A 17,193-nucleotide genomic window follows, 5' to 3' on the forward strand; every position below is an offset into this window, starting at 1 on the left:
ACATCATCTGTTCTCAGGGGCATTAGAAAACTTTCTACCAAATGTTACCAATCCATTCTTCGACAGCTTTGGTTACCCAGGCTCCAGCCATAGATGGACGAGTAACAGCTCCAGATGATGAAAATATTGCCTTAAGATATTCTTCGATTTTCCTATCTGTGAAATCCTTCAGAGAAGATTCTGACAGAATAGGCAATGTAGCTTTTCTGATTAAATGCATCACATGAGCATCCACAGCAGGAGGTACCTCCCATTTAGTACATACAGAAGCTGGGAAAGGATACAACAATGTTATTCTTTTATTCATATAAAACCGTTTGTCCGGGTTACCCCATGCCTCTTCCAAAAGCTCAGTGAGCTGTTCAGATACAGGAAACACCGTTTTGGCCACCTTTTGGTGGTGATTAAACACTGGAGCCTTCTTACTATGAGCTGGTTCATCATCCTGAATGTCTAGGATTGATTTAACCGCCCTCACCAAAGAAGGAACATCCACTGTGGATGGATGGTCCTCCTCCCCCGAGCTAGACCCTGGAGAGGAACCATGCACATCATCTGATTCCTCTGACGATACGTCTGTATCCATATGTTGAGCAAACTGATAAAAAGATAACTTGTGCTTAGGCGTCAAACCATCCTTTACGTCCTGAGGAGACAAAAAAGTCATACATGATTTACATGAAACCAGCACAGGAGGCTCCTTTATCCTTTGACAGGTTTAAAATAAAGGCAATAAACGCAATGTTGTGTGACAGCCTTCACAAAATCTTAATGAATATGAAGTACTCAAAGAAAAACCTCCACCCCAAGGGGATGGAGAGAAAAACAGTGATAACTATATTTGACAGAAATAACAGACAGTATCAATACAGCAGCTAGCAAACAGTCACATACAATGCATATGTAATATAATTACAATCGACTCTAAATCAACTACACAAACACAATGAATGGTAGGATATATAGAGCACTATATACCTTAACCAAGAGAGAGGTATACAGGGAGACTGACCTAAACCCTCCTGAGACCAACAGCTACAGCAGCACACTGACAGCGTCTTGTAGACGTATAGGGTAGCCGGAGCAACCCGGATGGGCAGAACCCTTTGTAGGCACTGCATCTGGGTCGGGTAAGGAGCTGCTTGGGGAGCGCCTACCTCCCCTAAGCTGCATCAACCAGTCGGGTACGCTGGCCTCATGGCAGCAGAATTGCGTCTGCTGCTGATCCCTGGCATCAGACAATAAGGCCCCGGTGGTCTAGTGAGGACGCGGATGCTCCTGGGCCCTGACTGCAGCGGCTTCTGGTGCGTCTCCGACGCTGGAAACAAGAACTGCCGTGCGCGATTCCCAGTAAATGAGGAATCGCCTTACCTGACCTGGTTGCAGTCCAGGTCTCAGCATCACTGCTATCAAGCTCAGTCGAGACCCACCGGAATCACCAGCCCTGTTACTGGTGTTGGAGCCCGGCAGAGGTAGATGGAGTCGCAATATACGCATCTTAATACAGACGCTTAGTACTGCTAACCCAAAAACATAGAAATAAAAGCTTAGAACTGCCTGAGCAGTGCCCTATTACAAAGGTACGTCCTAATCCTGCCGCACCAAAAACAACTGAATGCCTATGACTAGGGGTGGGGTATGTATGGAGGAGGGCCCGAGGCATCCTGGGAGCTGAAGCTTTAACTGTTTGGTGCCTGGATCTCTCCAACCATGATATCCTCATGGTATCCCTGTGGATCCCTATGGACCCTGAAGAAGAAACAGTATTTAACAGAGAAGGAATTGTAAAATAGTTTGTTTTATAAGAAAAACAATGAAACACTGACAATTATGTGTTGTTTCGAATACCTTCCCAAAGCCTACTTTGAACTGGTACTATCAATCAGAAAAAATTATTTATGCATACATTAAAAATGACCATTGTAGCCATTTGCATCATAGTAGGAGGAAATAAGAAAAAACTGAAAAGTATCCATGTTTGGGGCAAACCACTATTATTTGTGAGCTTGCTCTACTATAATACTTTATTATGTGAAATCCCTAGCAGGGCACTGGCCCTGTGTATGTTAGAGTGCTTTGGCAAATATCCATTGTTGTCAAAGTATTCAGTAGGACACAGGTTCTCAAACTCGGTCCTCAGGACTCCAAACAGTGCATGTTTTCCAGGTCTCCTCACCAGTGGCGGAACTTATGAGTGGTGGGCCCAGGTGCAAAAATTTGCTTTGGGCCTCCCTCCTCCGCCCTTCTCCAAGTTCAAAGTGCAGTGGGTGACAGAGAGGTAGACAAAGAGAGGCAAGAAGGTGACAAGGAGAGGGTGATAGGGAGAAGCAGTGGGTGACAGGGAGAGATAACAGGCAGTGGGTGACAGGGAGAGGGTGATAGAGAGAGGTGACAGGCCGTGGGTTACAGGGAGAAGCAGTGGGTGACAGGGAGAGGTAACAGGCAGTGGGTGACAGGGGAGAGGGTGGGAGGTGACAGGGAGAAGCAGTGCGTGACAGAGAGGGTGACAGGGATAGAGTGATAGGCAGAGGTGACAGGGAAAAGCAGTGTGTGACAGGGAGAGGGGAAAGGCAGTGGGTAATAGGGAGATGCCGTGGGTGCCCGACACATTATACCACATTGTAGTACCCCCCACATTATGTCACACTGTAGTGCCCCAAACATTATGCTACACTGTAGTACACTCCACATTATGCCACCTATAGTGTCCACACAGTGTACTCACCAGCAGCATCCACAGGCAGCCGGCAGAGCAGCAGTCACAGCCTCACAATGAGTCACACCCATGAGGCTGCTGCTGGGTCAGAGGAGCATGTGATGGGCTCTTCCAATCAGAGCTCAGCACATGCTCTTCTGACCCCACTGCAGAGACTTCTGGGATTTATTACCCAGTAGTGCACTGCAGTGCTGAGCCTGACTGCACTGTGCTCTGGTCGCCTGCGTGTAGCTGCCGGCCGGGTCAGTCACAGCCTTGATGACTGCCCGGCAAGCAGCTGCACTGCACCTGCCATACAAGCAGTGTGGACCCCTATATTGCGGTGGGCCCCAGTGCAGTGCTCTGACGGTAGTTCCGCTCCTGCTCCTCATAGATTCACAAGTGAAATAATTAACTCCACCTGTGGATCTTTCAAAATGTGTCAGTGAGTAATGACTACACCTGTACACCTGCTAGGTGACCTGGAAAACGTGTACTGTGTGGGGTCCTGAGGACCAAGTTTGAGAACCACTGCAGTAGGACAATGAGTACCTACTGCCAACAGTGACATATTTGGCAGGACAATGATTGTCATTGACTGAAAGTAGCATGGCCAACTCGAATAGGAGTATAGCAGATTGCATCTGGGGTGTGGATTAGGAAATCTAATTTTATTTTAAAATGCTTGGTAGGTATGCCAATTGGGTTGGTTCTGGTTCTCACAATGTTGGACCATTTTGTAACCTCTTGCAAAGGAAAATGTGCCATATACCATAACATCAACTCCCTGTATATTATTTTTTTAAATCCCGCTAAACTATGATTGGGTTACTGCACCGTTTCCTGTTCACAAGTTTTCACAAAGATGGTCGAAATGTCTTAGCTCAACACTGGGCCTGATTCAGAGCTGAACGCTCTGACCAGAGCGCTCGCTCTGAATCAGTGCCCTCCTACCTGAAAATGGAGCGGCCTCCCGGCCGCTCGCATAGCTGTGGGTGACCACCCACAGCATATGCGAGCGGCCAAAAAGATGGTTGCGATGGTCTTTGACCATCGCGACCATCAGGCTTGCGACGAGACCCTACGGTAGGGTCTCGCTGCCGCAAGCCCAGGAGTGATTTTGGCTCTATCAGAGCCAAAATCACTCCCACTGACATCATTACTGATGTCAGGGGGCCGGCTTCAGACGGTAGGCGTCCCCATGGGAACGCCTCCGTCTGGCAGCCACACCCCCAGCACGCCCACCAAAGGGGGCGTGCTGTCAATCAACATCGACAGCACGCCCCCTTTGGTGCGAGACCCGGAGCGACGGAGAGCCCGTCGCTATCCGGGTCTCGCGCATGCGCACGACGGAGCTCCCTCCGTCGTGCGCATGCGCAGTGGGACAACATCGACCAGCTTGCGAGCGTCCTTTGCTCGCGAGCGGGTCTGAATGACCCCCACAGTTACCTGCCTCTCACATAATCAGCTTCTCCCAAATATACTGTTCGATTTGTAAAAGGCAGTAATTAGGTCAGTACAGAGGACTGCCATAACATCAAGGGCAGGGCTGAGGGCTGTTTACAAGATCTACTGGAATAGCATAATATTTTTGTTGCTGGACCCAAGAAATTAAACTGCTGACATGGGGGACACTTCCTGTCTCTGTGTCCAGCAACAAGCATTATGCCAAAAACCAAAAATGACACAGATACTCCAAGCTGTCAGATAACTTCTAGAAAGCACATGCAAAAAGTAAAACTCCTCCAGAACAGGAAGATGTGTTAATGTAAATGGTGAAGAACAGTCCTGGTTGGTAGCAGCCGACTGTCTGCCATACTTGCCGACAATCGGGCGAGGACACGATGACGCTATTCAGAGCAAATCACGTCATCAGCTCCCCCGACCCAGCCACAATGACCAGGTAAGAGGTGACGACAGCGGGGGTAGCGGACGCAGACATGGGTTGCGGGCGGGCTGCGCCGGCCGGCAGACTTGCCCCCTCTACCGGGGGTGGGGGGGGTCGGGAGTGACACCCGATTTTCAGGAGGCTCCTAACCATTTCGGGAGGGTAGGTAAGTATGCTGTCTGCACATTACTAAAATGTCTAATTTTGCATGGCTTCACCTTCCAGTGTCTCTCCTCATTCCAACTGTAGCACGTCCCTACTAGCTGCAGAGAAATGCCAGTTGCCAATGTTGCTTTAATATTGGTGGCTTCTAATTACAGGCCCATAGGTTCAAAGGTTCATGGGTGTGTTCTAATGTCAGACATCAGTGGCAGTGAGTGAGTCAACTCAATGCAGTGAGCTGTGCATGTACCATATAACATTGGCCCTCCAGTTCTATTTGGCATGATAGGAATTGTGGCATCACTGTGAGGCATAATATGGTCATAGGTAAATGAGGTGATTGAGTTGATAGGGATATGATAATATGGACAGACAGGGGGGGTAACTAGGTATTTGAAGGCCCCATAGCAAAAGTTTCTAAGGGCCCCTATGTACCAAATGTATTGAACAGATGTAACTTTGACAAGAAAGATGGGCACCCGTCAGCTCTGGGCCCCATAGCAGCTGCACCCCTAGCACCTGTGGTAGTTACACCCATATGGAGGGAGTTTATTTGAGACAAGATAGAGATTTGGGGGACATGATGATGAGAGAGGGTACTGATGACAAGATGATAGTACTAGAGGCGCCTCTGGGTGATGCTAGATATGCCCCTCATCACAAAGTATATATCTCTAGATTTCCCTGAGTGCACACCCTAATGAACTTTGCTGCGCATCCAATGCTTATGCTTCTGCCTTAAAGTAGCCATACACACACTTTCCCCAATCACCATGTAACAAGTCTTCTCCCATGCCTCTTTCCTTCATTAACTTCTGTTTCATGTAATACCCCTTTTACACCAAAACCCCCGGGTCTGACCCGGGATTTGGAACACGTTTCCAACCCAGATCAGACCCGGGGCAAACCCCTTTTACACTGCGGTGCCGACTCAGAACTGACCCGGCTGCCCGGCGACGGTGAGCAGCGCTTTTCCCCTCCCTCCCCCCTCCGCAACTTACTTACCTTATCCTGCAGCGGTCCGGAGGCAGGGAGAGCGGGTGGGGTGCGCTGCTTCGTGCTGCTCGGCCAGGCGCTGCTTGCAGTGGCCGCTTGGAGATGATGTCATCTCCAAGCGCCACTGAAGCCGGCCAATCAGGCGGCATGCGGCGCAACCCGGGTCATCGTGAGCCGGGCCGCGCCGTTTACATTGCAGGGTGACACGGGAATAACCCGCGTTCAACCCTGCAATGGAGCAGGGTCAGATCCCCGGGTCACTGGACCCGGGTTGATCCGTTCACACCGACGAAATTCCTAGGATTATGCGCGTTCACGTGCATCAACCCGGGATATTTCAGTCAGTGTAAAAGGGGTATAAGTATTTGTAAGGCAGTTAGTGTATTGAGATCTGCCTGCCCTGGGCTCCCTAGACAAGGCAGAGTACACATCTCATAAACATATTTTTGCCAACAATCTCTCCCAAATGTTCACCTGCAGATTTGTGTTGAAAGTGTTCAGTTTAACTCTAAAATTACATTTTTACCTTTTCGATTTTTTCATCCAACATTCTGAAAAACTCTTGTTGACTTTCTGAGATGTGTATGCTATAATTAAAACATAAAAACAGCTCATTGTTTTTCTCCAAATAGTTCATAAAAAAGTCTGTAAAATAAAAGCCAACACACTTGTAATACCCTGGACACAGATGCAGGACTTTTTTTTTCTTTTTCTGTGGTCTATAGAGTGAATGACTGGCACCAGTAATCCCCACTCTGCACTTGTAATTAAATGGGAGGAAAGACGTAGGTTGGCCTAACAGGGAGTTTAAATACAGTCAGGGAATGTGCCTCTCAGATTCCATAAGGGTGAACAGAAAGAGAAAAGACCCATTCCCAAAAAAAGATTTTAAACAGCTTGGGACTTACTTTATTCGATGCTGATGCCCTGGTCCTGGAGCTTCATTGTTGTTCCTAGGTCGTATGTTATGGGTGGAACTTTTCTCCTGGAATACAAACAATCTTAGAATCTATATTCAGATATCTCATAACATATAAGTACTGTATAAAACAGCATAAACTTATGCTGTAAGACAGGTATACACTAATTTAATGCACACAGCTGTATTACCAAGCCACGGCAAAATACAGGAAGGAAAGTTTCTCTGCCCAAGCTCAAATATACCGTGTAGTAAAAATCATTTATACTACAATGGCAATTTCCTGTAAAGATCAACAATCGCTTTGTAAGAATATATTAGTGAAAAAAATTGGTGATCTTCTAGTGCGCAGTCTCAACTGCCTATGTTCAACTAAAAACAAATGGGATAACACCCGTTTCCCACAGAAATCACATAAATAAAGAAAAATATTTTGCTTATAGTCGTACACTGGCGCTAATAAAATAAAATAAAAATAAACTTCACTTTCCTCAGATGATGCTTGCCCTCCTTTTCTTCCAACACCAATTAAGGGGGAAACACAGGCATATGTTCAGACCTCTGATTTTTGGGTGGATGCCCCCCACTCAAAACACTCACACTTTGTAATTTAATATAAAAGCACATCTATAAACATCCTTGTTTCCATTAATATGGTATCACCTCCACCAAACGTAGGTTAATTTCGGGGAATGTCCTCACAGTTTTATACTCACAAATTTAGGAGTATAATAGGCACATCGGTTGGTATAATAGGATTTCTGTCACCCGGGGCAAGACAGTAATTTGGAACCCCCCGCCCTAATAATAATAAAAAAACAACATAGAGCACACAAAGCACTTTATGCCACAGTAATGCCCTTTACAACACATTATGCCACAGTGATGCCCAGTACAACACATTATGTCAAAGTAATACCCTGTACAACACATTATGCCACAGTAATGCCCCTTAAGGGTACACATTATGTCACAGTAATACCCCTTACTACACATTATGTCACAGTAAGGCCCCTTACACATTATGCCACAATAATGCCCCCCAGTGACAGCAGCCACCTCAGAACTGACAGATGAAATACTATTAAAATCGGACTTTCACATTAAAATGGGATCTCCCAGTAAACCAGCTCCCACATTTTACCTGCCAGGGCTGCGTGGTGGGTGAGCTCAGGCGGCCAGGACGGGACGTAGATGCCACATGCCGGGGATCGGTCAGCGCCACTAATGTGGCGCCGGTCGTGAACTGCAGGTCCCTGCATGCGACCCAAACCCACACGTGCAGTTACCTGGGGCTGTCCCACCTTGGCAGCCTTTCCTCGCCACCCCCTCAAGTCCAGCGCCCGGGGCACGTGCCCCCTTAGCCTCCCCACTAGTTGCGGCCCTGCCCAAACGGTCTCCTTGTTTCCTCCTTTTAATGTTGGGATCCCCAGACTTGGTCTCCCCATCAATTATGGATGTCGAAGTCAGGAGAAAAGTTTACATATATTTTTTTTTCTGATACACCAAATCTTCCAAAAGATAATAAAATAAAAGTATATAGGATAAACTCCTACCCAGATATAAGGGAGATCCCAAGATGTTGAATAGGACAAAAACGGGGCCCCGTTTCCAAATGGTCTCCTTTTTCCCAGGCAGGGTTTTCCTTTATCCCAGACACTGGACTGCCTTCACCTTGTTTTGAGTGGGGGGCATCCCCCACAAAAAATCAGAGGTCTGAATATATGAGAATAGATTAAACTCTCCTGACAATTATAAAATCATAAAAAAATCTCTCAGTAATACACGAGGATCGTTTGTGTTTTGTTGGTTTTTTTTCTGTTTTCACATATGCCAACATTTCCCCCTTAATTGTTGTTGGAAGAAAAGGAGGGCAACCAACATCTGAGGGAAGTGATATTTATTTTTATTTTATTTTATTAGTGCCAGTGTACGACTATAAGCAAAATATTTTTCTATATTTATGTGCTTTGTAAGAATATGTCTGTTCTCCATTCCTGTAAAGAAAAAAATAATGGAGTTAAGGTGGAATTTTTGTGATTGGGCATATCACTGTGATTGGGCATATCACTGTAAGCTGTTCATTCACACAACTCACATCTGATCTTCCTTTGTGGTAATTTTCACCCAAACTGACCAAATTTTGTTTTCTATGGGCATACATGGCTAGTTTTGTGTGGTCAATTTAATCAATCCCAAATGGATTTAGCTTGGTCTGTCTGCGTAGCCTATGACAATATAATTATGTTTGTACTCAACACCCAATTAAACTGTATATTGGCCAGTTTGTAGCCAACATGATTCAGTTGGAAACACAAAAGTATAGAATATCTACAAAGTTAGAGCCTGATTCAGGTTAGTAAGTAAACCCGATTGTTTATGTACTAGCCTGATGGTGAGGCATCTGCGCATCCACGGGACCCATTTTGTGCAATGTGCAGAATGAGTCCTGAGGTGACTGTCACAGTGCCCCCTGAGCTGCAGCCTGACTGACAGGCTGCGGCCATTTGAAGGCAGGGCGGTGCCAGCTTGCATTTCTGGGAACGGGGGAGTGTTGCCCCTGTTTCCTGGGAGAGGGAAGGGCCAGGGTCTGTGTTGTAAGATGCAGGTTTCCTGGCCTCACAAGCAGCCAGGAGCTGGCCAGGCTGAGTAGGCTTTAGCTTTTGCAGCCTGGCCAAAGCAGCAACCATTGTGACCGAAGGCAACAACCACCTTAAGCTCTGCTCCCACCTTTCTATTCCAGATTTTTCCTCTCTTGTGTACATGCAATCCTTCCAACCTTATCTACATCTCATCACTTCTCTCCTGCAATCTGGAATGCCTGACTTGGGTACAATAAACTTGCCTCCATTCATAATTCCTTCATCCCCAGCCCCACATCCTCCTTGTATCAGTGAAACCTGTACCTCCTACTCTGACACTACTTCTATTTGCAGCTCTCTTTTACAGAGGTCTCTCCTGAAACACCACAATACTTAGAGGTCAACAAATTGACAGGATCCCAAACAGCATAGATTTACTTAAGGGAGATCATGCCAAACAAATCTTATTGACATTTTTGACTGGGTGACAAAAGTAATAGATCAGAGGGGGCATAGCTGTAGCTTATCTAGACTTTGGTACGGCTTTTCGACATGGTCCTGCATCGCAGAATGATAACAAACTGGATATCTTGGGATTGGATTCTATGACTGTTGAATGGATAAGATCTTGGTTGCAGGATAGGAAACAGAGAGTTGTAGTAAATGGAGTGTAATCACGGGAGGGAAAGGTTACCAGTGGAGTACCCCTGGGATCTGTACTTGGGCCAGTACTTTTTAATATCTATGTTGGTGATATTGCAAATGGGATTGAAGGGAAATTATGCCTTTTTCCAGATGACACAAAAGTATGCAACAGGGTAGACTCACCAGGAGGGCTAAAACAAATGACTGAGGATCTGAGTAGAGTAGAGGAATGGGCAAGCACATGGCAACTACAGTTTAATGTCAAACAGTGCAAAATCGGCAAATTGGGTCTCAATAACCTAAAGGCTAAATATAGTATCTATGACACTATAATGGAAAATACAGAGGAGGAAAGGGATTTAGGAGTCACCATTCAGATGACTTGAAGGCAGGCAAGCAATGCACCAAAGCATTGAGGAAAGCAAGTCAGATGCTTGGTTGCATACGGAGAGGAATCAGTAGCAGGAAAAAATAAGTAATAATGCCCCTGTATGGGTCTTTGGTACAGACCTATACATCTAGAATATTGTGTTCAGTTCTGGAGGCCATATCTCCAGAAGGATATAATTACATTAGAGACTGTACAAAGAAGGGCAACTAAAATGGTGCAAGGTTTACAGCACAGAACTTACCGGAAATACTAAGAGATCTTAATATGTATAGTTTGGAGCAGAGAAGGGAAAGGGGGGACATGATAGAAACTTTCAAATGCATGAAGGGACAGGAGGGAAGCATTCTTCAAAGGAAGAGATGTACAAGAACATGAGGACATGCACTGACACTGGAGGGAGACAGGCTCAGAGGAAATTTGAGGAAAAAATACTTCACAGAAAGGGTAGTGGATAAGTGGAATAGTCTCCCATCAGATGTGGTTGAAGCTAAGACGGTGGAACAATTTACACACGCTAAGGATAAGCATAAGAATATCCTTAAGAGAAACCTAAGGAGCAAATAGGGTGGAAGTTGCCAAAAGGATAAATGAAAAGGGGCAGACTAGATGGGCCAAGTGGTTCTTATCTGCCGTCAAATTCTATGTTTCTATGTAATAGAACCGCTTTGGATCATATTTCACTGATGCACCATCTAGGATTTTCCCTTAACCTCTTATGAGATACAATCCATTCATCTGCACCATCTTTCTATTGGGTCTATTCATCATCACTTAATTTATACAAAAGCAGGTGGGAAAAAAAATACATTTTCACCTAATTTTGTATAATTTTAGTGTCAGCCCCATTCATCATTCTTGTAATGCAGCAGATATCACAGATCTCTCCTTGTTACGATTGTGCCTCGATAATTTGCACAATCCCCATACTTTCACAATCCTACCAGTCTTCATCCTAAATTCACCCTCACTGGATCCACAGTCTCATTTGTGTCACCCCCTGTTGGTTCTGCCTTCTCCCTGTCAATTAGATTATAAATAACTATAAAGCACCTAATTGACAACATCTGTGATATACACTGCTTATTACAGTTTATACACAGTATTATACTCGCTTGCCTGCTGGGCTTTACATTTTTGTTATATGCTGCATTTCCCCACTGTATGACAATACTGAGTGTTGGTTATTGCCTTAGAAATATGTAATAATAATAATAATAGATAGTAAAGTGTACTACTGCTGGGTAGTAATTAGAGCTGAAAGGTGAGAAATAACGGGATGCAGTCAGGAAGCCGACGGTCAAATCCCGGCAGGGTACTAATGACAGGCATCGAAATCCCAACGCCTGTCATTATACCTACGCCGGAAGCCCGACATACCGAACGAAGGTAAGCCGGTCAGCGGGCGCGGACAGTTGTGGAGGGGGACAGTTGGTGTGAGGCACCCCCCCGAGATGGTTACATTTAGGCTAGGGGAAGAGGGGTTAGGGTTAGGCACCCCAGGGGGGAGGTTAGGGTTAGGCACCCCCCCGGGAGACTTAGGTTTAGGCTGCAGGGATGGGGGGTTAGGGTTAGGCACTAAGGGGGGAGGTTAGGGTTAGGCACCCCTAAGGGAGGTTTAGGGTTAAGTGGGGGTAGGGTTAGTTATACTTACCTAAATCCCCTGTCGGGATTTTCACTGCTGTCGGTGTGCTGACGTCAGGATTTGAACTGATACTGATTCCGAAATAACTATATTTAACTTCTCTTAACTTTTAACTAATAATAATAGCTTATTATCATGTTGACACAGGATGGGGTATATGTGACAAAAACGGGATGTAGTTATGCAAGGCCGCCGGGTCACAATTCCGACAGCAGAATGCCGGCTAGGGATTTATGATAGGCATTGAAATACCGATGCCTATCATAATCCCGATGCCGGATTCCAGGACGGAACGGCGCGTGCCCGAATGAGGTAAGTCCGGTGGCACCCGTCCTGTTAGCCACGGGGAGGGTTAGGTTTAGGGCAGTAAGCGGGGTTAACATCAGTCTTTTTGGGGGGTGGTTAGGGACAGGCACCCCTAGGAGGGAGGGTTAGGCACCCCCAGGGAGAGGTTAGGGATAGACACCCACCTGGGAGGGTTAGGTTTAGGGAAACAGGGGAGATTAGGGTTAGGCAGTAGGGTGGAGGTTAGGGTTAGGCAACACTAAGGAAGATTTAAGGTTAGGGGGGGGGACAGGGGAGGTTAGCATACTTACCTGCCTCTGTCTGGATTTTCATCCTGTCAGGCATCTGCTGTTGGGATTTTAACCGGCGGCTAAACAGCCGCCAGCATTTCAATCCCATTCCGACAACAATATTGGAAAGGTTATCATGGGGAGAAATATATGCCCCAGATTTATAGCTTCTGTCTGGAAGACAGTAGCTGATTAGTACCCTTGATTGCAAGACCACTTGTGAGAAGCTGATAAAGGGTGTGTCAGTCTATGTAGTCAGTCTGTCACTGCCTGGGGAACATGTTGGCATGTTGAAAGACACTGTGATTTCAAAACATGAGTACTGTGCTGAAGACTTAGACATTACATCCCTCCACTTTAAGAAAGAAGGAATCATTTTGTTTAGTTAGAACTGAACAGGCACGCATTTACTTTTATATTTTGTTTATTTTTTTGTGCCGCTAATAAAATTAGCTGTAGAAACTTGTACCAAGGCCCTGGACTGGTGTACTACTACTTAGCCACTGCATAACAAATGCAACTGTTTACCCTAGGAGACAGCACCCTTACCATGACCTTGCCAAACATGGTGGAGAATGCAAGCATTGCACCTAAATTGCAGCAAATAAAATTTTATGTAAAAAGTTTTAAGCGATAGACACCCATTGTTTTTTGCTGTTGTGAAATTCCTGCTGGTGTCATCATCAGATGCTTAGAGGAGCCAGATTCTGCTTCCCACCTACACCAATGGATACCATGGAAGACATAGTCAAGGCACTGCTACAGTGGCTTAGTAGGAAGCTACCAAGGAGCAGCAATTAGCCATTGAGGAGGCCTGGAGGCAACAACAATTGGACATTAATGAAGTCCGGAGGAAACAACAAATGGATGCGAAGGAAACTCTGAGGCAGCAGAGCCAAGACCATGAAGCCTTGAAAGAGGTGGTGCAGCACTGTCTGGAAATGCTTCCATGGATGTCACAACTAGCCTCAGCTCCATACTAGCTAGTCATTTATTGCAAAAAGATAACAAAGAGTGATGATGTTGTAGCCAATCTAACAACTTTTTAAGGAACAGCATAGAGAGAAAGTTGGCCTAAATTTCAGAGTGGGCAGGCCTTTAGGCACCATTCCTGATTTAAGCCTTACTGATGCCAAGGTGTATGACAAATTAAAAACTGAGATTTTGACTCGTTTGGGTATCACGAGGTCTGTTCAAGCACAACAAATTAATCGCTAGGGATACCAAATGGATAAGCCTCCCCACTCCCAAATACATGACCTCATAAATAAGTGACTACAACCAAGTATACTGTAGTATCACCCTCAGACTAAAGTTTTGTTAAGTCTCTCCACTAAACCATCAAAGAATATGCTAAAGATTATTTGTTATCATATTTCTTGTGGGCCATTAGAGAGGTTCCACAATCTTCCACAGCAGTGGCATCACTAGGGGGGGTGACACCACCTGAGGGGTGACACCAAAATAGCAGAGCAGCTCTCGGATGGTGTCGCCGGGCAGTACTTCAACAGCAGTGATGATTGATGCCACATGCATGCGTCATCCACACCCCCTGTGTCTGGAGAGGCTGGAGGCTGCCCAGTAGCACCCAGACTGCTGGGCAAGCCCACAGCATGATGAGAATGTATGCGTGTCACACAGTCATGCACCCAAAATGGCACACACTTCAGTGCATGCAAGGATTACCAGAGTGCTGCACTAGCTGTCAACGGTAGTGATGTCACCATTCCACGGAGTTCTTGCCTTTTAATTTGTTGTATGGAAGAGACCCAAAAAGTTTGCTGTATATTACAAAAGAAACATGAAAGAGGCATCCCAGTCCTTATTAGATGTTTATTGAGCATGTTTCCCAAATGGAAAGATTGAGTAGCTCTGTCAGCAACCCTGCTTCTTCTGTACCTTTGGCATGAGGCTAAAGAATTTATCATAACAAATAGAAATCTGTTTTCTGACCTGGTAAAGCGACAGTAATTAAACATGACAATCACTGAACCAGGGGTTAAGGTTAACCTAAAGTCCTATAGACTATCAGAAGCCCAACAGGAATCGGTGTCGAAAAGAAATACATTTTTTTTTGAGAGTAGGTATAATTGAAGAGTCACATAGTGAGTGGTCAAGACTCATTGTACTCCTTCCAAAACCCAATGGGAGTTTATGCTTCTGCAATAATTTCCATAGATTGAATAGTGTGTCTAAGTTTGATGCCTACACAATGGGGCACCCGTAATCTTTCAGAGGATGTTGGATACATTTCTAAGGTTTCATAGACTGTATGCTACTGCTTATCTTGATGATGTAGTCATCTATAGTCATGATGGGAAGTCGCACTTATAAAGGGTACAAGCAGTGTCGGACTCCATCCATGAGGCAGGATTTGACAGCCAACACAAAAAAGTGCTGCTTAGAGATGGAAGAGGTGAAGTATCTTGGATCTACCATAGGAAGAAGTTTGATAAAGAGCCAACTTAATAAAACTGAGGCAATACAAATTTGGCCACAACCCCCAAAGTAGCAGATGAGAGTTTTTCTAGCAATCACAGGGTATTATAGAAAATTTATACCCAATTTTGCAACCAATGTTGTTCATTTGACTGACATTAACAAGGGTAAACAGTCAGTTATGGTTAAGTGGAATCCTGAGGCAGAAAAGGCTTTTCAGGTGTTGAAGGTAGCATTGTACGTCCAACCAGTTTTGATGATACTTGACTTTAAAAATGAATTAGTCGTGCAGACAGATGCATCAGATGTAACGATATATGCGGTGTTGTTATCAATTTAGTTGAGAAATTGAAAATACATGCAAGAAATTATGCCACTGCAGAAAAAGAAGTATTAGAAACACTAAGGTACTACCTTTATGGGCAAAAATTTAGATTGATTACAGATCATACTATGTTGAAATGGATGGCTGAGAATAAAGAGACCAATTGAAAAATAACTAGATGGTTCTTGGCATTGCAAGATTAAGTTTTCAGTAGAGCATAGGCCGGAAAGCCAACTGGCCAATGCAAATGCGTAGTCTCATGTTTTTTGCTAAGGATCTACAGGTATCCCCCCTCCTGTTTCAACTGGTTGGTGGAACAAGTGACAAAAACACTGGAGATGTTGTCAATGGAATACATATATATATACTGTATATATATATATATATATATATATATATACACACACACACACACACACACACACCAGTTTTTTAGCTTCTGTTTTGTAAACAGAAGCTGATTAGAAGCCTTGATTGCCAGACCAACTTTGAGGGGCTACTAAAGGGTTTGTCAGTCTCTGTAGTCAGCCTCTCACTGCCTGCTGCCTGGGGAACAGGTCAGAGGCCTGTTGAAAGACACTACGTTTACTGGATGTAAGTGCTGTGCTAAAGACTTCTGTTTTGTGAGAAGGACATTAGGTACCTCCTCTCTGAGAAAGAGAGGGAATAATTCTGATTAGTTATAGCTGGACAGGCCAGCATTTACTTATATGTTGTCTTTATTTTGTGCTACTAATAAAACTAGCTGTTAATACTTGGCTGCTGCCTGACAAGTTTACCAAGACAGTACCCTTGCACTGATCTTGCCACTATATATATATATATATATATATATATATATATATATGTGTATTTTCTACTGTTTTTTTTTCTTGGTCCTGCAACTGTTTCTTGTCCCTACTGAAGTATAATCACAATAATGCTGTTCCATGCTGCCAAATCTATATACTGTCACCACAGTGCCAGAGTATGCAAGAATAATTGAGGCAGTGCTGGCTAGACTACCTGTTTTAGAAGTCGGAAGAGTCGTGGGTCTCATGTGGCATTGAACTGAGTTTTGATTGAATCTAACACTTGCAGTCCTTAGGCTGAGTAGAGTAAGCAGATGTTTACTTTTGTGCAGGGGCAGTGGCGTAACCAGGGGGGGGGGCGAGCAGGGCTTGTGCCTTGGGCGCCATCGGACCGGCGGCGTGGGGGGCGCCGCTGCCCACGGTCCAGGACACTGGCGGCTGTGTGTTTTAATTAGCAGCCAATGAGAGTCAGAAAGACTCTCATTGACTGCTGCGCCACTGCCAGAGTGAGGCTGGAGCTCACTCATGAGCTCCATCTTCTGGCTTCCGCAATGGGTGATGGATGGACAAGATGCCATGACGTCTCTCCCATAATGCAGAGTGTGCCGGCCTGGGAGGATGGAGGAGCGGACGGCAGCGGGAGCAGGAGCCGGAGCGGGGATTGAGGTAAGTGGGTTTTTTTGTTTTCGTTTTTTTTACGTGTGTTTCTTTGTCTGCACTCTAAGTGGCACTGCATAGGTGGGGACTACTACTGGGGGCACTGCATAGGGGGGATAACTACTGGGGGCACTGCATTGGGGGGAGACTACTACTGGGGGCACTGCATCGGGGGACCACTACTGGTGAAACTACTACTGGGTGCACTGCATAGAAGGGGACTACTACAGGGGGCACTGCATCGGGGGGAACCACTACTGGGGACACTACTGGGGGGAGGACTACTACTGGGGGCACTGCATCGGGGGACCTCTACTGGGGGGACTACTACTGGGGGCACTATATAAGGGGCAGTGTATAGGGTGTACTACTACTGGGGGCACTATATAAGGAGCTTACTACTGGGGGCACAATGGGCACTGCACAGGGGGGACCACTACTGGGACATTGAATAGGGAGGACCACTACAGGGGGCACTGTATAAGG

At 45.5% G+C, this 17,193-nt stretch overlaps 1 protein-coding gene across 3 annotated transcripts in view; it reads right to left on the reverse strand.

The window, feature by feature from the left end:
• Positions 1–17,193, reverse strand: part of CUNH1orf21 (chromosome unknown C1orf21 homolog) — a 180,791-nt gene that overhangs the window by 4,171 nt on the left and 159,427 nt on the right. For all 3 annotated transcript variants that reach the window (XM_088453918.1, XM_088453919.1, XM_088453920.1), the window contains exons 4-5: positions 6,650–6,726; positions 6,268–6,328 (exon numbers count right to left, since the gene is read on the reverse strand). In XM_088453918.1, the coding sequence (XP_088310044.1) occupies positions 6,268–6,328; positions 6,650–6,726 (138 nt within the window). The remainder of the gene's footprint in view (positions 1–6,267; positions 6,329–6,649; positions 6,727–17,193) is intronic.

Source organism: Taudactylus pleione, unplaced genomic scaffold, assembly GCF_031769625.1.
Source record: "Taudactylus pleione unplaced genomic scaffold, aTauple2 ptg000602l, whole genome shotgun sequence".
NCBI lineage: Eukaryota > Metazoa > Chordata > Amphibia > Anura > Myobatrachidae > Taudactylus > Taudactylus pleione.